Below are 23846 nucleotides of genomic sequence, written 5' to 3' on the forward strand. Positions count from 1 at the left end.
GGGTCAGTATTTTTGCTATCCTGCTGCTTCCATTAATGCAGAAATGAACACTAGAGCAGGGGAGGAGCAGCGGTGCCACACTGGTGGTGAACATCTCTCCACCTATCTCTTAGAAGATCCAGCAGAGTAAGGAAAAGCTGGAGAGGGGCTAAAACTCTGTTTACAAACACAGAGTTTCTCGCCCTGATGCCATGTGAGAGGTTAAATGTCACCCTTTCTAAAACCAGTGTAAATCTTGCCTCTGATTTCAGGGCTGCTGGTGCTTCCTCCCAGATCTGTTCCTACAAAGTTAAACCGCAAACACTGTGTAAACACGCACGTGTCAAATTTCAGCTGTTCACTTTTAGCTGCAAGTAGCTAAACTTTCTCTGTGCTTTCTAATATAACAACACAAACCTGACCTTAAGAGGAAGTTTACACAGCTTTGTGCTCTGAAGCAGCTGAGATTTACTATATGTTTTTGTGTCTGTAATATTTGCCTTTATTCTGTAGTTTGAAAATCTGTCCCCCACCCCCAACCCTGCCAGGCAGATCAGAGACCCATGCAGGATTCTGGCTAGTCTTGGTGAACCCAAGTCCAGTGCAGTGCAGGAGCCACTGGAAAGACAAGGGGTCACAGGGGATTGGAAAGAGGAGAGCAGATGCCTTACTACTTTCATCTTCCTCCCAATAATATTGATGGTTTGAAGAATGGAGGTAATTAAAGTCTGCATCAGCTCAGAGGTGATTGGTCAGCAGGTGGGTGTTTTTTGCACTGCGTTTTAGCATCTTTTCCTCCACACCTTAAACAGCACCATGCCAGTGCCTATTATCACCTGTGTTATCCTCTAAGCTGCTGACAGTTTCTGCTACCCCTGCTCTTGTTGCCCAGACCTGTCACTCAGGCTGTAATTTCATGCTGAAAAGATCTGGGTTTGTGTGTGTAGGTGGCTGCCTGTTTTGAATCCTCCTTGCCAGGAAGATGTGAACAAGCCACATGCAGATCCAGGCTTGCGAGTGAAAGGAGGTGGCTCCAACCAGCTCTGCACCTTGTTTTCTTCTACCACCTTCTCTGCCTGAAAAATTCATCATCTTTTTTCCAAAAGATGGGTCAAAGTTGGTGCATTGTTTTGTTCCTTGTAAATGCTCCATGGATTGTCTTTGCAGCTGGATGGTACCATGAAAAGGAGAGTTTTAGGGAAGACCTACTTCTTTTCGTGTCCTTTGTCTTTGCACAAAAGTCTGTTCTTCTAGTTCAGACCTTGTCAGCCTTGGGGTTTGGGACCTTACGTGTGGGCATTGTAAATGGGGTTTCAGAAGAGATGGCAGAGCAACATTTGAATTCTTGGTGTGTCCTGGAGGGGAAGACAGTGCATATGCAATAAATTGGAGGTGGAGTCTCTGCTTTTCATTTCACTCTCCCACTCTACTCCCTTTAATTAAAACACCCCTGGAGGGTGTTCGGCGGGTGAGAACTCCTTTGGGATATTCAGGCAGTCAAAACCCCCAAGGGCAGGCAGTCGCTGAGGGATGTTTGCTTCCACAGCTATGCAATCCAAAATTGCTCAGTGTGACTGGAGAGCTCCCATGGGCACCTTGCACATGTGTAACGTAACAGTGATACATCGCAGTGTCCTCCTTAATGGGGACAGGTGGCCTCCTTGTCATCCCTTGAGGGAAGGAGAGCAGCAGTAGGTGTGTGGACCAGGCAGCTCCAAGATTTATTGTTTCTGGGCTGGTGAAAGGACCATCACTGTGGTTAATTTGTGTCCATGTTTAGAAGCCCAAGTGAGCTGGCTGTGGTTCAGATCCTCCCTGGGGAGCATGGAATGGTTCTTGTGACTTAGAGCTGCTTGTTTGAAGATATCCATGGGAAGATAGAACGAAAAAGGGATTTTGGAGGTTGTGTTCTCAATAATCTTGATTTCCATGGTGCACAGAGACATGATGTGGGTGGAGGTATGCTGTGAGCCTGCTGTGTTTCTCTCTGCTAGATCCCCCTCGCATCCTAACCCTGGAGGAGCCCGTGCTACACCTGGAGCACTGCATTGCATTTGCAGTGCATGGGAACCCAGCTCCCACCCTTCACTGGCTGCACAATGGCCAGGTCCTCCGGGAGACAGAGATCATCCACATGGAGTTTTACCAACAAGGGGAAGTGTCTGAGGGTTGCCTGCTCTTCAATAAACCTACTCACTACAACAATGGCAACTACACGATTGTGGCCACAAACCAGCTGGGCTCAGCCAACCAAACCATCAAAGGACACTTCCTTGAAAAGCCCTTTCCAGGTAGGATATTAAGTTTATCTCATTAGCTTTGCTTGCAATCCAAAGGTCTTGCTATGGTCCCACCAGTAATGCTTGCACCTAGACGAGGCCTTGACAACCCAAGTTGGCCTTTGTCTGAGCAGCAGACTGGAAGAGATGACCTCTGGAGGCCTCTTCTGACCAGTATGATTCCCCTACTCAAGTGTGCTTTGGTGTCATAAAAACTCTTTAATGCAGAGAGGGAGACTAACTGGTTTAGATATTTTTGTTGTGTAATATGTTCTGCATATTATACATATATTTTTAAGATCTTTAGGGATATCAGTGGGAATAGGATGCAGATTTGGTCAATTATTTTGGATGTCCTCTGGGGTGCTACAAAGAGTTTGCCCAGTTTTTTGAGAGAAATTATCCTTCTATGTGATCACTAGTTATAAGCTAAAGAAAGGAAAGCCCTTTAAAGTGATACAGTTCTTCCCTTTTTTTCTTCTAGCTTGCATTTGTGAAATGATTATAGCTGGATGCAGCAGTGTCAGGATTGTTTTCTTTCTAAATATGTGCAATTCCAGGATGACAGGTCTACAAAAGATGCGACGGCTCAATTAGATGCTCTGCATCAGTTTGCTGGGATTTCTTAACTGATTGTTTGGAATTCCCTGTTGTACTCCCTAGTGATTCAGGGCTTAACTGCAAAAAAAAAAAAAAAACCCATTTGAGGACATGAAGATCCAGCTCTGGGAAGTGCAGTAGAGATTTTTGTGGTGACCTGTTTGCTTTATAGGAGTGTGGAAGGTCTTGGTCTCCCCTCTGTCATTGCAACACCATGCTGGCAATCATGGAGTTAAGGTCTGTGCATGCTGCTGCCTTCAGGAATGATGCCATGAGAAAGTGGCAGCTCTAAATTGGCCCCTGCAGCCCAAGAAAATCCAGCAAAATAAGACGGCTAAATATAGAAAAATACCACCGGTACTCTCATTTATTATTTATATCACACCATATATGTACACAGAGTTTTCCCACAGGTCAAGTATCGTAAATGCAAACCCAAATCTCTGCCTTGAAGATCTGACAATAGAACAAATGAGCTGATATGGATGGGAGTGGAAAATTTGTATTCTGGCTTCAAAGATGATGCCCTGTTTGGCTATCTGACCTATTTATGTTTCCTTCTGTCAGGGCAGAAGAGCAGCTTATCAAATGTAGGTGGGTGAGGAGAGGCACAGGTTTGCAGTCCCAGCTCTGTCAGGTCTCACCTTTTGTGACTCAATTTCTCCATCTGTGAAATGGGGACAGCTCTTAAGTAGGTGCTGGACCTCCAGAAAAGGGGGCAGACCTGCTGCTCTGGAGAGCTGATTTTGGAAATGGATCCGAGCTGTGATGTGGGAAGGCACGTTGATGTTTGAAGAGCCTCTTGTGTCAGAGGCTCTGGGAGGATGGGTTTGTGTGAAATATATGTAAAATATTGCCCTTGTGAGTGCATCATCACCTATGCCTTGTATGTGTTGTGGAGTACTTGCAGACCCTGAACCATCCCTCAGCAGGAACTGACCCGTTTCTTTTATTTCTTCTGATCTGAAGTCCCAAGCTGTTCCTCACCCTGGCAGACCCTGTCAGCCCAATGCAGGATGTAATTTACTTTCCTTGAAGTTTGTTGCTCTGTCCACTGCCACAGCTGACATTAACACTCAATGTAGCTGACTTTTATAATTTCCCATTTGAAGGTAGATTCCTCCAGAAAACGCCACAAATTGAAGGTTCCCCAGTGTGGTTCATTCAAGACGCTGATTGCCTATATCTATTCACACTTGCAAGGGTTTTATTGTCACTACCCAGGATGAGGTTGTTAGTCTTAATTGATGAAAGCGTGGTGCCTGGAAAACTTCCTATCAGCATAGAAAAGGACCTGTGACCATGTGTTTTTAGAAACCCCTGGTCTGCAGTCTCTTGGTGCGGTGCCAGATTGTGTTTCCCAGGTTGAGAGGAGAAAGGTGCTGTTAGAAGCTGGATGGGAGATGGGAGATATGCCCCATGCCATATCCTGCTTCTCTGCGATGTTGTGGCTCTAAGAGTCAGGGCAGTGGCTCCCAGGACAGATTTGTGTCATCTCCTGATAAAAATCTCATTGCATGTTGTCATTGACATCTCTACCATAGGCTACCATCTCCTTATTTAATCCACAAAGGTTAACTTACCTACCTCCCACCCTTGATTAGTGTACAGTTCTTCGGGAGCTTCTCACAGAACTCAAGTTGGCTAAAATTTCTTGGCTATGTTTTATACTTTGAAAAATAGGGTTTAGTGGGAAAAACTTTTTGTGGGTTTCTGTTGAATTTGCTTAGTCCAGCAGAGGAAAATGGAAAGGGGAAAATGTAGAAGCAGTAAGAGTTTTACGACTAGACTGTCTGCTTTAATAGGAAAAAAAAGTCTCCAAATGAAATATTTCTTACTCTTTTTTTTTTTTCCTTCTCATGCTAGAAAAAGCCAAGGAAAGTTACTCTTGACTTGAAACAAAAATATTTTTTCAGGTTTTTTCCCCTGGTTTGGAAAGCCGTGTTTGTCACCCGGGGGTTGTTTTACGCTTCCTTTCCAAGCCTCACCCGTACTTCAGTGTGAACATTTCAGCATCCTTCCATGAACCCTCTGCCAGCAAAGCTGTGTAAACTCCAGTTAATATTAGGCTCAGTTTCTTACATGGGCAAGTGATTTGAAAGCTGACGTTGTTCTCATGCTGTGTAAACTGAATGTCACCGAGAGCTTTAGACCTCATCATCTGGGGCCTCGGCCACCTTCGGAGCTGAAGGAGCTTTACGAAATAGACTGGGGCAGTCAAGTGGCTGACAGCAGGGACTGGTGCAGCTATCTTGGGCAAGAGGCAGCTCTAGGACAGCTACAGCCTCCATATCCAGCTCAGATGTTGTTAGCTTTCATGAGTGGCTCAGTAGGCTATTGAGGGAGCCCAGAGGAGGTCTCTAAACCCTTGCCCCAAGGCGGACTGTCCTTCCTGGGAGCTGGTCCTCATCCTCACAGGGCTTTCTTCCTGGGCAAAAGCTGCTTCTTTCCCCTCCACATCCATCCTGCTAAGCCTGTGTGTCTGTTGAGCTTTGCTCACCTGCTGAAAACAGGGTTGTTTAACGACCAAAAGTCTCTATACAGGGTGCTGCCAATTGTTCTCTGTTTTGGCAGTAGCATCCCTGTGCTCCTGTTTCAGCCCCACACAGTTACCCCTGGGCACTCCATTCTGACCTCAGGAATGTCTGGCTGGTACATGTGCTGCAATTTCCAGTTACAGTCACCCAATAGGACAAAATATGAAAGGTTTTGGTTTCCTGGACTCTTGAGGATGGTGGAGTATGTCTGAGGTTGGGAATGAGACCACTCTCCCTTTGCTGTGCTGCTAACTGTGTTGCTTCTCTCTTTGTCCTTTCCACAGAGAGTACGGACAGCTTTGTCTCAAGTAAGTGTCTCCTTGCCCCTTGCATAATGTGGATGTTTTGTTTTTGTGGGTCCCTCTGCCCCTCTGTGACTTCCGTGCTCCTGGAAGAAAAATCAGGAAGCCAAAAGCAAGTTGGCGGAGGTTGCACAAAGCTCTGGCTTCCCCATGCATGAGCAAGATGACTTGGGGAGCTTTTGGTCAGCTGGGCAATCTCTAGAGACCAGGAGATGCTCATTTCCCTCTAGTGATGTCCTGAAGAAGATCCTATAGTGGAAATAACAGTCTTTGAGTTCTTAAATGGCAGTGCTGGAGATAAGTACCACTGAAACTCTAACCAATTGGTTTTGATGTAGCATAAGGTGTCTTAACTAGATGCAGGCTGGCCAATCCCCAAAACAGTTGTGTGTCATGGCCCATTTACAATATGCTCTCTAGTGTGGACTGGGATAAGAAGCAGGACTCAACTTCTGTAGTATTTCCTCAATAGGTTCTTCATTTTTTTTTTGCTTGTTTGTTTTCCCTCCAAAAAACATCCAGGTAACTGTTTATTTCGATCAAGTTCTGCTGGAGTCAGTTTTGTGTTTTAACCCTGCTTAGCCCAGTGGATTTGTGAGAACTCTAGGAGTTTCCAGTTTCACCGACCCTAGGACACCAGGCACCCAAATGTTTCTCATTTGTGAGGTTGGAATGACACGAGCATTGTCCTGGTCTGTGTTTTCTCTGCTGATGTGCACAGGGAACTCTCATGGTTGATTTTGGTGCCTTCTGAAATTGAAAGTTGCAGCCTCTGTTAGGGGTGAACTGGATCTCGTTAGGTCAGGCACTGCCTTTGGGGATGTGCTGATGCCTTGAAGACCCATGGGAGCCCCATTGAATCTTCTGTCTTTGGTGTTTTGGTTTCAGTCGGTGATTATGAAGTGAGTCCCACCCCACCGATCACTGTGACCCACAAACCGGAGGAGGACACTTTTGGGGTGAGTCCTGTCCTCTTCTCTGCAGAACTGTTGCATGCATTTCTTGTTATTGATGACTCAGTATTTACATTGCTGTGCTGTTTTGAGATGTTTGCAAAGAAAATTTCTTCCTTTATGACTCAAGACAACAATCCAGAAGGATTTTTGTGGCAAGTGAAATACTGAAACAAACTGTCTGATCCTCTTAGGTCTGCAGTGTGGAACCAGGGAGCCCTTTGAAAATAAGGCATCCTGTGAAGTCGCTGCTGGCAGGGTCAGAAATTCTTACTCTAAAAAAAAGTAGCAGAGAACAAACCAACAGGCAATTGTGTGTTTCAGACTAATATTGAGCTGTTAAGTTTAGTCCCTGTGAAGGACTCAGGTTTAGCTTGGTTCAATTCTGTCAATGCCAGTTTGCCCTCACTCCTGCTCTGCAGGACATGCCAAAAATGAAGAAGGAAAGAAAGCCTATGGCTTGTCAGATCTCAACATTGTCTGTCTTCTGCAGAATCCAGGTAGAAAAAGAAAAAAAGAAAAGAAGTATTGGGGGAAAAAATTAGCATGTTACACAATTGCTCTAATTCTGTGAGTTTTAAGATCTTGAAACCCATGAGGTGTTAACAGAATGAACAAAACTCAGTCCACCTTGGTTTCAGTTCTCATCCAACTGAAAATCTCCTATAACTGAAGTGAAAGCTTTGAGCAGTGAGGCTGGAGTAATAATGTGCACTGATTATTAAATATAAAGCACAGAAAACAAGCTAGGGGATGAAAATAGAGCATAGTAAAATGAAAAATTTAAAAAAAATAATAGCTAATGTGTCAAGGGCAGGGAAAAGGGTTGCGGAATGAAATTACTTTTTCTTTGTTAAATGATGTATTTTCTATTGTATCAGAATACAGTTTTGTAAAAGGAAGTGGAGTCTAAATGCATTGCAAGACCCAATACAGGAGAACAATTGGACAAATGCCAAAGAAATTGTTGTTTACATCAGTGCAATAAAAGTATCTCGAGCAAAGACTTGAAGGAATAAATATTCATAAATATTAAAATAAGCTTGGGATTGTAAACCCTTTAGGGCAAGGACGTTTTTTTTCCTGTGCTTGTACACTGACACAGTGGAACCACAGTTGCAGTGAGGGACTTTGGACACTGTTGTAGTATAAATATTTACTACTAAAAATTACAATAAATAGGGAACCATTAGAGGCTTTAGGAAAACCAAAGTTTTTTTTGGGGAAAAAAACATTTCTACTTCTTAATTTCTTCTGTGTTCTTTTTGTGGTGTGTTTTTTCCCCTCATTCTTTGTCCTGAGGGATGTTTGGATGAAGACAGAATTGCTCTTTCTAAAGCATTTTCTGCTGCTCCTGTGTGTTCCCAGCTCAGGTTAGTAGAGCTTTAGTGTTGTGATATCACGGCACTGTGGTAGTATCACAAATGGAGGCTTGTCTGTGGTGCAGTGAAGGGAGAGCCCAGGCACTGGAGCAGAGGTCCTCCTTCTGGAGTGAGAGGCTGGGGAGAACTGGCACTGACAGGAAGATCCCAAACCTCCCAGTCCTGCAAACAGCCTGTGATGCTTCCAGGCTGTGCCAAAGCCCTTTACTTTTGCTTGTGTTTTCCTCCGCAGCTGATATCCGTGGGGCTGCAGCAGACGGTATGAGCCCACAGAAAGGTTAATGGGCAAGAAGGTGCTGTATTTCCAATCTAGACTCCTAAAGTCCTCTTCTTGACTCTAAGGCTTTTTACTTTCAGGTTTCCATAGCGGTTGGGCTGGCAGCTTTTGCTTGTGTCCTCTTGGTTGTCCTCTTTATTATGATCAACAAGTACGGCCGGCGGTCCAAGTTTGGGATGAAAGGTACGTGCAATCGCTTTCCTCTAGCAGGAGGCACCTTCCAGGATTGCCCGGCTCTTATAGCACACGTGGAAAGGTGTCGTGATTTTATTCCTATATTGTCAGTATTGGTACAAAGCCTTCTAAAGCGAATGTTGTCCAGCCCTCTTCTGTTTGTTGAGAGAGTAATGGAGATATACAGGCTGGTGGTTCTCACCTGTATGTGCTTCTGCTGGGCAGAAGTATGCATGTGTTTTCCTTATCAGTACATAACTGCATCTACAGGTTGCACAGAATAGCTTTGAGCCTGCTCCCTCCAGCCATGTGTTGAGGGAGTTGTACTCAGGAGAGCATGTTCTTGGATGACATCTTTGCGGACCTCATGATGCATGTGTTTCCCCTTGTGTTGCACTGGGTGCAGAGTACGGGGTGTGAAGGGAGAGCAGAAGAATGTAAAATTGGTTTGGGTTCTGTTGGAAAGGCAAGTGCACCCATTCTGTGCCTGTCTGTGAATGGGGACCGAGATGCTGATATACGTTTGTAAGGTCCCTGCTGAGAAAGCAATTGCTGACCTGTCTTTCAGCGATGTGGAAGGTCTCTTTCTGCTGCCTCTCTGTTGGAAAGTTTCCTTCTCTGCATCATAAATAACTACTTTAGGCGCTATTTGAAGTGTCCTTGGTAGTGATTGGAAAGCGAGAAGGTGTCTGATATTTTCCAGGCAGAACTGGTCTCTCTGTCCTACCAACACCAGTGCTGTGATGTGATAGAGCTAATGCCAGAAGAAAGTAGATGACTCTGTGCCATCTGCTTTTGTGACTCTGCTGGTATCTGCAGTTGGGCAGCGTTGGTGGTGCCCAGTGAAGGCTGGAGGAAGAGCCTTCACATGACAGAGTAGTTCCCAGCCTAATTGGTGGCTCATGCATACACAGTTTGAAGCCAGACTTTGACAAATATGAGCTTCTTCCAAGGCTCCTGGGTTGCACCCTACTTCGTGGCCTTGCTGGGGTCTGTGTTGCAGGGCAGGTTAATAGGTTTTGGGAATGTTTCTTGTGCTTGGCTAAGCTTTTGTTGCTTTACAGAGACATTTCAAGTGGGGTCCAGATGAAATTCTGGCTGGAATTTCCCCTATGCATCCTATGGAGATGGAAGACAGACATTTAATTAAATAGCAAATTTCTACACCAACTTAGCAATATTTAGTCCCGTATGTCCAAATGATAAGAACCATCTGGTAGGGTGTACTGACTGGTGGGTGGAGTAGAGGAATGGAAGACATGGTTCCTGGGATCAGTTCCCAGCTCTTCTACTGACTCACTTAGTGTCCGTAGGCAATTAGCTGTCTTAACCTCTGTCTCTGCTTTAATTTCCCCATCTGTAAAATTGGGATGATGTTATGTGCCTTCTGGAGGGATTTGTCAGAACACTTTGGAAGTGCTTGGGCATTTGCCACTGATGGGGCTTAGAGATACAAGTATAAAAAGGAAAAGTAACTTCTGACCCTAACGGAAGAATCAAAGAGGAGTGAACCTTATGTGAGTAACTAGTCTTGGTGAACAGATGTGTGTACGTGTTCAGAGGTGTTTGGATAAGTGTGCTAATGGATATTTGCATTCCCAGAAACCACAGGGGTGCTGTGGGGGGCCCTTGTGTGTGTAGTTTTTGGGAGGCAAAAATGTTTAGCCAGAACAGCCTGCTTTCCGCCTCATCATGCTGTATTTCTTCCAATTCTGATATGAAACCACAATGCCACACAGTTTCTAAAAGTTTTATTGATGACATTGCTTGGAGAGAGGGAGTTGACAGAAACTAAATACATCTTTAAAACCAGGGAGACGACTCTTTAAAATGAGTCACAAGGGTCATAGGCACCACCATGGGCAGCCTATTCATACTGCCTGAGCTCTGCTCCCTGTTTGAGGCTGCAGATCCTCCTGCCCTGTGGATGGTCTCACTAGCACATGGCCTTACCCATTCTGAGCCTCCTGCTTTCCCCCAGTGTCTCTTCTGCCTACACTTTTTTTCTTTTGCTGTAACACCATTGCCAACTGCCACGCCACCGGGTTTTGCATCTTTAACCTGTATGTCCCTTCTTTGTGCCAGGCTTGCTACCAAACCTCACCACTTTCATACAACACAAAGGCAACTCTTCTATTCACCTGCAGTGGCTGGGATGCTTGGTGATACCCTGGCTATGGCCTGCCCTGCCAGCTGTAGCAGATTCATTTCTCACCTCCACAAGAAATGTCACAGTCCTCTCCACGCTTTCCAAAATGCAGTTTCTAACTCTCCTTCCTTGCTGCTCCACAGGTCCATGAGTACAGAGCCTTACTCTCTCCTTCAGTTGCTTTAGTGTCTCAGCTGAGCTGTGGCAGATGGTCCCAATCTTGCAATGATACCTTGAAGCCTGTGTTTGTGCTGGATGTCTCTTTTCCTGGTGTCCCCTCTTTCACTCCACTAATGGGCTGATGTTCCTTTCCTTCTTCCTGGAGGCTTTTTGTTCACGGGGTTGATGCCCTTGTCCAAATCATCAAATCACTTTACTGAGTGGTCCTGAGCTGCATTTCCAGGGGCTCACGTACAGGTCCTACCTTATTCTGGCACCCTGTGTGGGACAGTACAACTGGCAACCACCTCCAAATCTCCTTTAGTTGGCACAGTTAATTCTTGGGCAGGAGCCATCCTATATGGCATGCAGCATGTTATCATTTACTAAGAAAAAAAAATCCAAACCCTGAGTCTTTTTGGGAATGTGCATCATTCCCTGAATCAGGAGCTGTTTGTTGCCAGCTGATACGTTGCCACTTGTTGTTGAAATCCCAGCCTGGCAAGCCTGCAGGAGCAGGTTTTTTGTGTTGTTTTTGTCACAGACACAGAACATTGTGTGTTCATGTTGGACACGTTACCCAAAGCACCTCGTGAGTCTCTCCGAGCACATCTTTTTCCTTCTGTGTCTCCTAGCGTTAAGCAGATGGTTTATCTCCTAGAGAGAGAGAGGTGGACTTGGACTGACAAGGTTGGATGTCATGTTGGGCTGGAAAGTTCCCCTGGGCCAGCTTCCTGGGATGCCCACCAGTCTTAAAAGCGGACTGATGGACTGCCAAGTGTCCAACATCCCAGCTCCCTTTGCTGAAAAGAAAGTCACTGCATCTCGGGGCACATGTGCTGGGGGAGGACTATGAGAGGATGGTGTGTCTAAGTTTGTCCTCTTCTGACTGCTAGCACACCCTTGGAGCATTGCACGAGAGTCCTGGCAGAGCTGCCGCTCGGTACGACCCGGCTACTGATACAGCCAGCAGCCAAGCGGTGGAAAAGCCTGCACTGCCAAGCACGCCGTCGACGGGCTGGAGCGGTGGCATCAACAAAAGCTCTTTGTGAAAGGGGCTCTGACGTGCTGTGCTCCCAGCTCTTGGTGTCCCTTGTCTGAGCTTGCGGAGACTGGCTCTGTGCCATCACCCTCGCCTTTCCCCCCTCCCTCCGGGGAGGGCATTCATTAACACGGGGTGGTGGAGGTCAGATCCCCTTTCTGGCTGCCTGTCGACTTTGGCTCCCGTAGCTGGGGGTGATAAGGGTGGGCTGAAGCAGCTGAGGAGGGGCTGGGGGATCACCAGAGCTGGGATGGCGGCAGCAAAATGGCAAACAAAGCGCCTTTTTGTGAAATGTGGCGTTACATGGGCAGCACAGAGGCAGTGGAGGGGAAACCGCTGGGAAAAGTGAATGCAAAAACCGAGACGCGTTGAAGTCGCAGCCATGGACTGCAACCATTTGCTGAAGGGCGGTGTATCCCGAGGGGGAGCTGAGACGCTTTTTAAAGCCTTGTATTAGTGTGGGAAGAAGAGTAGGATCTTACAGAGAAAGAAATTGGGAGTCGGGGCCCTTTGGTTCACTGCTGTGTCTCAGGGGAGTGGGCTTTACAGGTGGGATAGACCACCTGGGAGTAAGGAGCCCGGCATCCTGCACTCAGTAGTCGCTTGCTCCATCTCTGGGCTTCGTGTCCTGTGTTCCCTGACCGCCCGCCGGAGGTGGAGGGTTTTACACCTCACCTTCTGGGGTCAGGCTTGTCACCGCAAGCCTCGTAAACCCACATCTTCCCATCAAAGTTTAATCCCAGCAGATGACAGGAAATGAAATTTCATAATATAATAAAAAAGCCACATGCAAGTCTCGGGACTAACAAAAATGAAATTTCATAAAACAATAGTAACGGCACAGAAGAGTCCTGGGACTGACAATGTTTGGGTGGCACAGCAATGGAGGCCCTGTAAATGCTTAGGCTGGTGGACTGAAATATGTGCTCCTTTTGCTTGTTTTGTTACAGCTGCAAGTGCCTAGGGATAAAGAACTTGTGCTCATGCATACTTGTGTGATGTATTCCTTGTGCTGCACAACTTAAAAAGAAATTACAAAAAATAGAGTTTGCAGAGATACAGGGAGAAAGATGCTAGAGAAAATCCAGAGACAAGACCACTTGTCGTTTTGCTGAGATGAGCTATTTCCCAGGCTCTGAGATTAAAAACTACTTGCATTCTCCAAATGAGGTTTCCTTCCTCAGGCGGAGACGGTGCCAGCTAATGGTTCGGACTTGGTTACAGTTGGCAAAGAGTCGATTGCTTTTTAATCTGATTTCCTAAAGAAATAAGGCGTGTGATCGTGCTGCCTCACTGCATGCGTGCAAGCATGTGTGCACAGCTCTGCCTGCCTGCTTTTCACTCTCTCTGCAGCAGCTTTTGTATCTGCTAGCTGGTTGCACCCAGAGGAGAGGGGGTAGGGACTGAGAGATGCCTTTACAGGTGTCATGGAAATAGGGGGCCTAAATCATGACAACTCAGGTGATGCCCCACTGATGGAAATGCCTCAAGCCTTTCTGGGCATCGGAGCATCCCTATGGAAGCTCAGCCTCGGACAGAAAACAAAACATGGGACCAGGCTTTCACGGGGTCTGCGCCGGTGGGTGGTGTGTACGTCTGTACACAGGCATATATGTATTTTCATTCTGAATAGGCAGAAACAACAAGGAGGTGGGGGAGAAGTGAAAGAACAGTAAATAAATACAGCCCACGCTTTCTGTGATGTCTGAGGAATCACATCGCTATCAGTTCGTTTGGTGTTTGTTCTAATAGCCCTGATCAAAGTGCTGGCACTGCTGATGTGCATGTGGATGTCAGAAGTGCTTGCAGAGCTGTTCCATTGTAATTTAGCATTAGTTAATAGGTACTTAAAGTAAAGTGGTTGCCTATTTGATTATGATTGGGGGTTATTAACATTTTTTTCCATAAACAGATGGTAACTGTCCGCTGAGTCGATTGCAGTGCAATTCCAGGGTTCTGATTCAAGAGGACCAGCTCCTGCAGAGATATCTCGGGTGCCTGGCTTTTTGCTTTTGTTGGTTTGTTTTTTTTGTTTCTCTTATTTTTTTATTCTCTCCTCCTTCAATCACACAATTATTGCTGCAGCTTTAAAAGGGTGGGGGGAATGCATAAGAGCCATGACCTACCTTTCTGATGAGGCTTAATTCTGACCCACATTGCCTTGGCCAAGTCTGGCTATAATCATGCACTGGTTGTTTTTCCCTGATTATTTGCGTGCAGCTGTATGGGAATGAACAAACACGCTGCAGCGTGGAGAGCCTACACCTTAAGGGTTAGTTGCTCAGGAGAAATCTGTGATCAGACCCCTTTCGTTTCATCCTCCTGGGAGCCTGCCATGTAGAGGGAGCGGGAAGAAAAAGAGCAAAGTAATATCAGCCAGACTGGCACGGTTACGGGAGAGAAACTGCCGTACATTAGAGGCAACAGCTAACCACGGTGGCTCGGGGATGTATGGTGAGCCATGCTAGCGAACTGGAAAGGGGAACCGTTGGCTGTTGCTTTCTTTGAGCCCAGGTGTGATGCGCAGAGCCCATCGGTGCCGAGGGGCTGAGCCCCCCGAAACCTGTGGGCAGAGCGACCTCAGGGGGCTGTTGGAGATCGGGGCTTTTCCTTGTTCGTATCCTTCTGTTTGTTTGACAAGCCCCTTGATGTACTTCTTGTGCTCAGTATTACTTGGTTTTATTTACCTGGGAAGTGGATTGAAAGGGCATGTGGTTTCACTAGGGCTTCTTTCTGTAAATGCCTGTTTATACTCTGCTGAAGTGCAAGCTGTGCTATTTATTTATTTATTTAGTGCCTTCAAGGTGATAAAGTGTAAAGCTCTTTGAACTGACAAGTGCCTCAGCCTCTGCTAAGCATGCAGTCCATAACTGGTGCGGCAGGACCAAGGGAAAGCTGCCATGCAGCTACCCAGCCCTGGGCTCCTTGGCAAACCTTTGAGAGATCCCACCTCTCCCCTTGGGTGCTGTGACAAGCTGCCCACTTCTGTGTCTCCGTAAAGTCAGATCCGCTCTCATGATGGCAGTTAATGCTCACACCCCTTGTCCTTTGGTCTGAGGTGGTGTTAGCCTGGTGAAGGCTTTGAAAGATGGGCTGGTGCTGTCACTTGCTGCTTGAAGGAGCAAGGAGCCACTCTTGGCTGGAGAGGTGCATCCAGGGGGGCTGGAGAGATGCATCGAATAACCCTGCAGGAGAAATGGTTAGCAGAAGATCAGGATTTATTTAGATCTAGAAATAAAACATTTTCCCACTCCCAGAAGTATTACTAGGTTATTTATAAAGGCAACGTAAAGTGCACTGACCAGCCATTATCTTTCAGTTGCTTTTACAAAACCAAAGTGTTTATTTTAGGCAACTACTAAAAGCAGTTTAAAAAAAAAGTCAGATCAGTAGTTTTCAGGTGACCTGAGAAGCCCCAGGCCTCCTTCATGTCACGTTCCTGCAGATCTTCCTCCCCGTGCGTGACCTCCCTTGCTCACGGGTGCACACATCTGCTCCGGTCACCAGCTGGGTGCCAGACCCCGGCTGCACCCCTTGCCCCGAAGGAGCCCCTCAGCACAGTCGGCGTTTGCCCGGGGCAGTTCTGCGTTAGCAGGTGTCTCACTGTTAACTTTCACAAGTGGTTCTCAAGTTGCCATTCAAAAACTGCGTGAGTGACCCTCATCTTACCTGTGATTTGATGTGATGTGAACTCCCAGCCGAGGTGGTGGAAAGGTGCTGAATTTTTTTTTTTTTAAGTAATGTTTTTGAAGCTGTTCCTGTTCCAGGCTCAGAGCATTGGCTTTTCCACAAGCAAAGCATTATAACAAGTGGCAGCGCTGGGGACCCTGCTGCTTGTGGCACCGTGCTGGCTTCTACCTTTGCATATGTGGTGGGCGCAACCTTGAGGAGGGAGAGGGTGAGAACGAGCTACAGTTGCTTCCCCTGCACCGCAGGGTCCAGGAAGGTGTCCTTCATCCACTCGCCATTCAGAAGCAACTAAGTCATCCCACTTCCTCATCCAACTGCTTGCATACATCTTTTCTGTAGTTGTGAAATGGCCCAGGCTCAGCCCCCCGAGCAGCCTCCCCCAAGGAGCATGCAGAAGGTGCTGATCCTCAGGGGACTCCTCTCCGTGACAGTGACACTCCTGCCTTCTCCTTGCCTCCGTGGCTCCAACCTGTGTTTCCTGCTTGGTCTGATGGTGTCTGTCTATCTGTCTTTAGGTGGCTTTGCTTTAGTGAAAGACGCTGGATTAACAGCACAGAGCCAGAATAATTCTGTTTCTGTCCATATACACATACCACATACAGCAGCAGGATAGGCTAATTGTTTTTTAACCAATATGACTAATCTGATGAAGAGATATCATCTCCACAAGCCTTGCGTCCTGTGCACTCTCCTTTGCCTCTCTGAAGGCAGCCAACAACCAGATAACTAAGTGTCAACTTTGATGTGGCTTTAATAAGGTGCAGGGCAGTGTGGGAAGAAGCAAAGGGCTTTAATATTTTAATTGTAGTTCGTCTGTACTGCAGTTGTCCAATTATTCTTTGAAAAAGATTTTGCAACTGTTAATGTTGATAAATGGTCCTCTGGGAGGATGGCCCTGGTGAGTTCGTCACCTCTTCCTCCTCGTGACTTGCTGTAGGATTGTCGTTTGTTTATGCGGTGTTTAGCCAGGGATGCTGAGATCTGGCACTCTGTCCTTAAACCCTGGAGCAGGAGAGCTTCGCTCTTGGTCAAGGGATGAGTAACTGTGATGTAAAAGGCAGGGGCTGGCAAGGGAAGCATTTGGGAGCTGTGAAGGCAAATGGAGAGAAGCAAGAGAATGGTGCTAGTTTGGTTTTGAACCTGGGCTGAATGTGGTTGAAGGAGTCCCTAGAAATTTGGAGGCAGTGGAATAACCACCGAAGGGAATGAATAGGGGCTGTCACTTGGGCTGTTCAAGTTTTGACTGGTGAAAGCACTGAGGAAGCAGACAGTAGAGAGCATTGCAGCATCGGTTGATCTAATGGGCTTGTTCCCTCTCCAACTTCTATTTCTTGTTCTGCAATAACAAGCCTGCCTGTGTTCTGGACAGCCTCAAGAAACTCTGTCATCAGCACCAGTGTTCAGCATCTGTTGATGAAGGTGGAAACAGTGCAGAACCCCATGTGATGCTCAGGCATCTCATTTTGATCTACAACTATGCTATTAAAAATCAATGGACCAGAACATAATGCCTGTACACAAGACAGCTGCTTTGGTAGTATTTTGTGCATAGTAAGAATAAATCACATACGGATTCTCATATTTTGTGTCTGAAGGCCAGGGTCTATTTGGGAGTTTCTATTTGGGAGAGCAGTCTTCAGTTGGTGCCACAGCTCTGGATAATGGAGGAGGATAGAGGATGGGGTGCTCTGTTGCCCTGAACCTGGCTTGTGGTTCAGGAAAGGGACCCAGGAGATCTCATTGTCTGTGGCCACGTAAACTGGCCAGAGGTCTCTCGTTGGGCTTGGTGTATGAGGCACTGCTGCCATCAGGGTGCATGGAGGGGCACCAAGTGGACCGGTATATGATGGGAATGATGATCAGTGAAACCCACAAAAACTTACTACCCAGCCCAGTCAATCAGCCTGCAATGTGCTCTGCTCCACACTCAGGCCAGTTTGAAGGATGTCTCCTCTGTCTCAGGCTTTCAGTGTGAGAAGACTGTGGAGCTGGTGCTCATGGCCAACGGCTGTATCTCACAGCCTCTTTGCTCCCTGTATCTGCTGGAGCCTGCTGGCTGCAGAAAAGTTTTTCTTTGTTGTCTTCAACTCAGACCAGCATCTGCAGGAGTTACCAGCCTCTTCTGGAAGGGGCTGTTTCATATGAGGACCCTTACGCTGCAGCTCAGCATCCTACACAATTGGTGTTAGGTGGTTTTGTGGCTCTGCTGGATAGGCTCTGATCTTGCTGAAAGACCTCACTCTGTGACCAGTGAGAGGTTTTCCCCACAGAAAATGAAAAAGACATTTTTGATCAGAGCGCCATTGAGAAGCATGGCCTTTGGCAACGTGGTTTTGCCACATCTGCCTTTGATGACACAGAAGCCAAAGCCGTGCAGCAGCTTCAAAAACCACAAAAGGTAGAAAACATACAATCACAGCAGAGAAAATGGGTGAGTCTGCTTTGATTTTGGATTAAAAACTGTTTTGGCTTGCTTCTCATTCCACCTGAACCAGCTATAGGAGGAGCTGGTGTCAGTGAACCTGCATCTCCATCTTCTCTCTGTCGCAGGGCATGGTTCATCCTCCCCAGCAAACAGCAAGTTCTCCGTAGCTTAACGCAGTCAAGAGTCAGACAAGAGGCTGTGAATTAGTGTGAAGGGAAAAATATTGCTTTCCTTCACCCTGGTTTTACTTCAGAGTAAGATTCACGTGGCATGGGCTGAGACACCAGCGCTGCGGTAGCTCTGGGACGGGCAGCGTGCCGGCGGGGCTCCCCAGCGCTGGCGGCATCGATGTCCTGATGCAACTCCGGCTACTCGTGCAGAAGCCTGCGGCACTGAGACAGCTGCTGGGATCGGGGCAGGGGAGAACTGGCCCTTTTGTTGCTGACAAGACGATTTCATCTTTGATGCTCTAAAAGCTCTTGTGACATCCGCAATTTTCCAGATGGATAACAAAAACCTGTGAGCAGGGGCGTCTCAGCGGCTTTCGAAGCACTTGCTTGTGGAACTGCGTCCGTTGGTTTCATATCTGCTGACAAGGCTTAATAATCATTACGCTAAGAGGAGCCGGCACTCGGGGAGGCAGATAAAGCTGCTGCTGCCCTTGGGCTGAGATGTGTTTCTTGCTATGCAGAGCAGAGCTGCAGATTGTGGATGCGGAGCCTGTGTCCGTCTGATGGGCTGATTTCTGCTTCTTCTCCTCCCAGGTTGCGGGGCTCTGTAAGAGCTGCCGGCCGAGTCTGGTTGCCCCTTGCTCAGGAGCCCCTCAGCACCCTCTCATGGCATCCAGGGATGCTCCTGGATCCAGCCCAGGGGCTGCGGTGCTTCCACTGGGCTTCTGCTTCAGTCTTGCTTTGGGAAGAGGAAAATAGAGCTGGAGTTTCCCACAATCAGCAGGTGCACGATTCGTGCAAATAAGCAAAGCATGTCTTCATCTAAAGTGCTCATAACATGATGTGCTCTTTTTCTGATTGATCTTGGGGGTAATAATTAGCATGATCTTACCTATTAAGCTATCTTATATTTTTTATGAAGGGGAGAGATGTCTGATATTATAAAAAAGGAAAGAAAACCCCATAATTTTAGGGTAACAGTGGTCTAGGATCAATATTTATCCTTACCGGTTTCTCTGACTCTTTTTCCAGTTGGGTTTTTGGGAAATTCCCATGTTCCTCCCTGTGCCACAGCAGTGGGATGGTGCAGCAGGGCTGAGTAGCCAGTGAGGGGGCTCTGGTGCAGCAGGGCAGCTCAGGCACCCCTTCCACTGGTGGGGTGTAACACTGGGAGCTGGCTGCTGAAAGCTGTAAGGAGGACGTGTGACGGGCAGGGTCCCCACTGCACGGGCATGTGCCGCTCTGTGAGGGTCACCAAAGGCCCTCTGGGGCTGGACCCAGGGGCAAGGGCGGTTTGCTGCCCTGGAGACTACTCACAGGCTCTGTTTATTTAAATTAATTCATTACATGCTTTTACACTTCCATCCCTCTGGCTTCAGCATCGCTGGTTGTCCCTGGGGTCGTTGCAGCTGGCTCTTCCCACAGCACTAAGCAAGGGTGTGGATACAAACCCTCTTTAATTCCCATCTCACTCCTTCCAGCATCATCATTGTATTTTTTTTTTTGTTGTTGCCCTTTTCTGAGTTTTCTTGGCTCCTGACCCTGTGCCCAGCAGGGCTTGGGGGTTACACCAGGTTGGTGACCCAGCACTCGCTGGGGACGTCTCCTCGCTGTGCAGGGTACAGTCCTGCTCCCTCACAGGCTCATAACCCGTTTCAGCCTGCTGTCACCACCAGCCCATTTGGACATTAGCTGTTTTCCAGGTTTCTGCCACTAAATTGGTGATTCACCTCCAAAACTTGTTTTTCTTTAACGTTTTTGAAGTTTGCATCTTGGTTTTCTTACTTCTTGCCCATGTTTGCTGGCTAAGGGATGCGCTGCCCCTGGACTTTGTGCCTTCGGTGCTGTTTCACTTTGAGAAGGTCGTGGAGCTGGTGAGAAGGAACCAGCTCTGCTTAGTCATTGAGCCACCATATTAGTGGTGGCTTTTGTAATTGTTACAGTCCCGCCCCGCCCCCTAAACAGACACATATCAACAGCTTAGCTAACTCAGTGGGTTTGTTTGATTTCCAAATAATTAATAAAGGTGTTAGATAAACCCAACCTTAACACCAGTCCCTGTGGCGAACCTCTCTGGCTTAAAGCTTTGCCATATTTGTGCCACCCAGACTGGCGCTAGCAAGGAAGAGCCACGTAAATCAAATTTACTGTTGTTATTAATACTGTTGTATGACAGTGCTCATATCCAAGCCAGTTTGAACTGAGTTTTCAAGGGAGTTTTTTCTGAGACACTATCGAATATTTTACGAAGCCCAAATATATTACAGCCTTCATTGACTAATTTTGTAATTCAATCAGGGGAAAATAAGACAGTGGAGGTAGTTCAGCGTGATTTGTTTTTATAGACCAACTGCTTCATCCTCTCGATTCCACTGTCATTTAGGCTCTTAAATATTTTTTTTCTTAATATTTCCTCTGATTTTTTACTATAAATTCAAAGTTAAGCTTATTCATTTCTTCTGCACATCAGCCGGGAGAACAAATGGAAGTTGTGTGCATATGTGTGCATATACGTGTACATAAAGGGAAACGTCTTTACAGATTTACAGTATGTCTGCCTTCTTAACAAGTTTCTCTGCTCGGAATTAAATTGATAGCAGCATCTGGTAATGAGACTTCATGCCTTTTGGGCTGCTGAGTGTTTTTGCTGCGTATCCTGCTGTAGACTGCTACAGGTCTGTCCCCTTGTCGTGGGACTGGGAGAGGAAATATTGCTGAATTATTCAGTAGGACTTTGCTTAGCTGTTTTTACTACTATTTCATTTTGTCTTTTTAAAGAGTATTAATTCTTCTATCTCCTGTTTGCTCTCAATCTCCCTTCATCTAAAGTGTCGTGATAGAAATTGAAGTTAGATACAGCCTGATTTCACTTCTGGGTGTCTGCAGAAATCCCCTTCCACTCTGCTGCTGCAGGACAGCAGGATTTTAGATTTTTCTCCCCTTTCGTACATTGTAATTTAGTTCTTAATAAGAAAACATATGGTATTCACTATGTTTCTCTTCTATCTAAGTTTATTATGCTACTGGTGTATTTAGGAGTGATTTGGGCTTATTCTTTCTGCTTAAAGATTTCAAGTAATGCTTCTTGGCTGCCACTGTCTTTTATCATGTTATTGGAGTTAGTGGGATGTCAGCGTGTGCCAAAACCCCTCATCAGCAAAGCACACATTCCACCTTGGCATATTAAAATTTAAGTTGTAAGGGTAAAGTAGGGCACCTTCCTACCTGTTGATATGTACAGGTAAAGGCATTGATTTAAGTTCTGCTGAACTCGCTGTGATCAGGTCACACCAAAATAAGTCACTTCCTCTTAAGCGCATCCCAACGGAGAAGCTAAAGGCTGTATTGGGTTTAAGGATGCTTCAGCAAGGGATGTCTCACTTGGGTGCCCTCCTGCCAGAGCTTTGCTGGGGTTTTAGCCTGTGGCTTTGGGACTAGTCATGTGGGCAGGCTTTTGGTTAATCTGCCAAAAAGGAATGAGGTTTTGCTTTTTTGTTAAAAGAGGAGAGGTGCTATTAGATTTTATTGATTGAGTCTTTTACTAACACGTGCTACTGGGCCTTTGAATGCCTGCCAGATGCCTCTTTTTTTTGTTGTTGTTATTTGGATGAGACCAGAACTGGCATTTATTTTACCTGCTAGTAGACAGTTTGAAGAAAGCTGTGTAAGCTCTCTTTTTGCAAAAGGCACCTTAGTTCAGTTTCCTAGTTGCTCTGCTGACCCGTGGTACAGCAACCCGCTTTGATACTGGCCTTTCGAAAACCTCCTGGATGCAGGCAGGGAGGCAACGTGCTGCCTGAAACTGGGCCTTGAGGATAAATCCTGACTTCCAACCAATAGCAAAAATCTATATGTTTTCACTGGATCAGGCTTTACGCTTAGATTTTTTGTTTGGTTGGTTTTTACCTATGTGTGGTTCTCAAAGCCATCAGGCTTTTGTGCAAATTCATGATAACTTAAAGGTCCTCTAACATCCTCCGTTCTTAGCAGAGAACGCTTCGGTCTTGATCCTAGCACTTGAAAGCTTTTCCCAGGAGCCATTTCAGAGTATTTTACTTTCAGATATCAGTGCTAAGCTGGCACATATATACAAAGCCCCAAGTGCTTCGGGATCTCCAAGCTCTCTTCTGTGGCACACGTGTCTTCAGAAAACTTTATGGCCCCTGCACCATTGCTGTCTACAGCGTGTTTTGGAGAGCATGATGCTTTACAATGTGCAAAGGTGTTGTGAGGTTTGCAGCTGGAAGATGAGAAGAAATGAGGATGTAGAAGGATGAGGGAGAGGCGATGCAGCAGCCCAGACCCTTATTTGCCAGCCTAATGCTTCATGTCACCCTTACCAAAGCAGGTAGGGAAGGAGGAAACTCTCTGAGCGCCTTGTGCGTGTGGAGCACAAGCTTATGTGTGCGTACAGGCATCGTGGGGGACTAAATGTAGGGAGATGCTTTATGAAGTTGTTAGTAGCTGGCCGTAAGTGCCTGTTTATCCACACTGAGCTGCGGAGCCTGGAATCGGATGGAGGGAGGTTTGCTGTCAGGCAGGCTCTTTAAGGATAAATAGTCTTGGCTGGAATTTGTGCTAATGATTTCCTAAGTGTACTGGCATGTCTTGAGTGGTGGAGAGGGAGGGAGGGCAGTGCTTGCATCTTTTTTTGGGGTGCGAATGGGGAAGGCAGGAGGAGGCTGGAGGGAGGAGGGAGCAGCAAGCATTTCCCATTTTGGTTAGTGGTGTAGGAGACAAAAAGTTGGTGATTGAATCTTGATTGTCTTGATGAGAAGACTGGGACAGAGAGAGATGGGCTCAGGGACAGAGATGGGCTCCCTGCTGTGACTGGCAGCCAAATGAGCCATCCAGATCATGCAAGGGTTAAGGGCCATCCAAGCAGAAACGATGCCTTGTAGACTGTTAAAATACCAAGGCTGGGTTTTCATTTACCCTCTGCTAACAAGTCTGCCTTGGATAGTTCATCAGTCTGATGTTGGAGTAGCTTTTGCAGAGGCTTAATGAGACTAATCACTGCAGACTTCCTCCATGGCATCCAGGAGGGGTGGGTTCCTCATTAGGCAGATGCAGAAGCATTTGGAGCTGTGTGTGTCTCACCACTGACTGCAGAGTGAGCCTCAGGGACATCCATCAGGCTTGGTTGAAGGCTGGGAGACCCAAAGAAGAAAGCTTCTGGTGCACACTTAGGGTAAAAGCATCCTGAACTGCTGTTGTGAGCATCTTTCTCAAAGAGCGGGTGTGCGTGTTGACTACTCTCATGGCCCTCGTTCAGCGTGGGCTTGCCACAAAGTGGCATGTGGGGGTTTTGGGAGAAGTCTAACCCTATGCTCAGTGTCTTTGGAGTTGCATGTTCCTGGCAGACCTCTCTGGCATCTGCTCATGAGAAGTGCTTCCCGTGCTCTTTTGCTGTGCTTTTTGTAGGAGATTGTTATTATTGAACTTTTTTGTTACCGTGTCAGCTAGAAGAGATGAGGTGTGAAGGAGCTTTACATTATCACAGCCTTTTGCAGGCAACAAGTGGAAAAAAATGGAGATTAGAGATGTTTTCCAAAGGTGAATGGGCAAAGAGCAATGGCCTGAACTTCGGGAAGATTCGTAGAGGGGTTAGGAAAGTTTTGGGAGAGTAGAGGGAGGACAGTGTCCAGCATGGCGGCATTTAGGGCTTGGACCGGAGAATTGGAGACACATTTCCAAGAGGTTTTGTGTGCTGTGACCCTGAGGGGCC

At 46.7% G+C, this 23846-nt stretch overlaps 1 protein-coding gene across 4 annotated transcripts in view; it reads left to right on the top strand.

The window, feature by feature from the left end:
- The window catches only part of NTRK3 (neurotrophic receptor tyrosine kinase 3), a 212891-nt gene that overhangs the window by 65506 nt on the left and 123539 nt on the right, over positions 1–23846 (top strand). For 3 of the 4 annotated variants that reach the window (XM_068409846.1, XM_068409848.1, XM_068409849.1), the window contains exons 8-11: positions 1974–2270; positions 5680–5703; positions 6586–6656; positions 8390–8492. In XM_068409846.1, coding sequence (XP_068265947.1) covers positions 1974–2270; positions 5680–5703; positions 6586–6656; positions 8390–8492 — 495 coding nt within the window. The remainder of the gene's footprint in view (positions 1–1973; positions 2271–5679; positions 5704–6585; positions 6657–8389; positions 8493–23846) is intronic. The other variant, XM_068409847.1, reaches the window with a different exon arrangement.

This window comes from Nyctibius grandis, chromosome 11, assembly GCF_013368605.1.
Source record: "Nyctibius grandis isolate bNycGra1 chromosome 11, bNycGra1.pri, whole genome shotgun sequence".
NCBI lineage: Eukaryota > Metazoa > Chordata > Aves > Nyctibiiformes > Nyctibiidae > Nyctibius > Nyctibius grandis.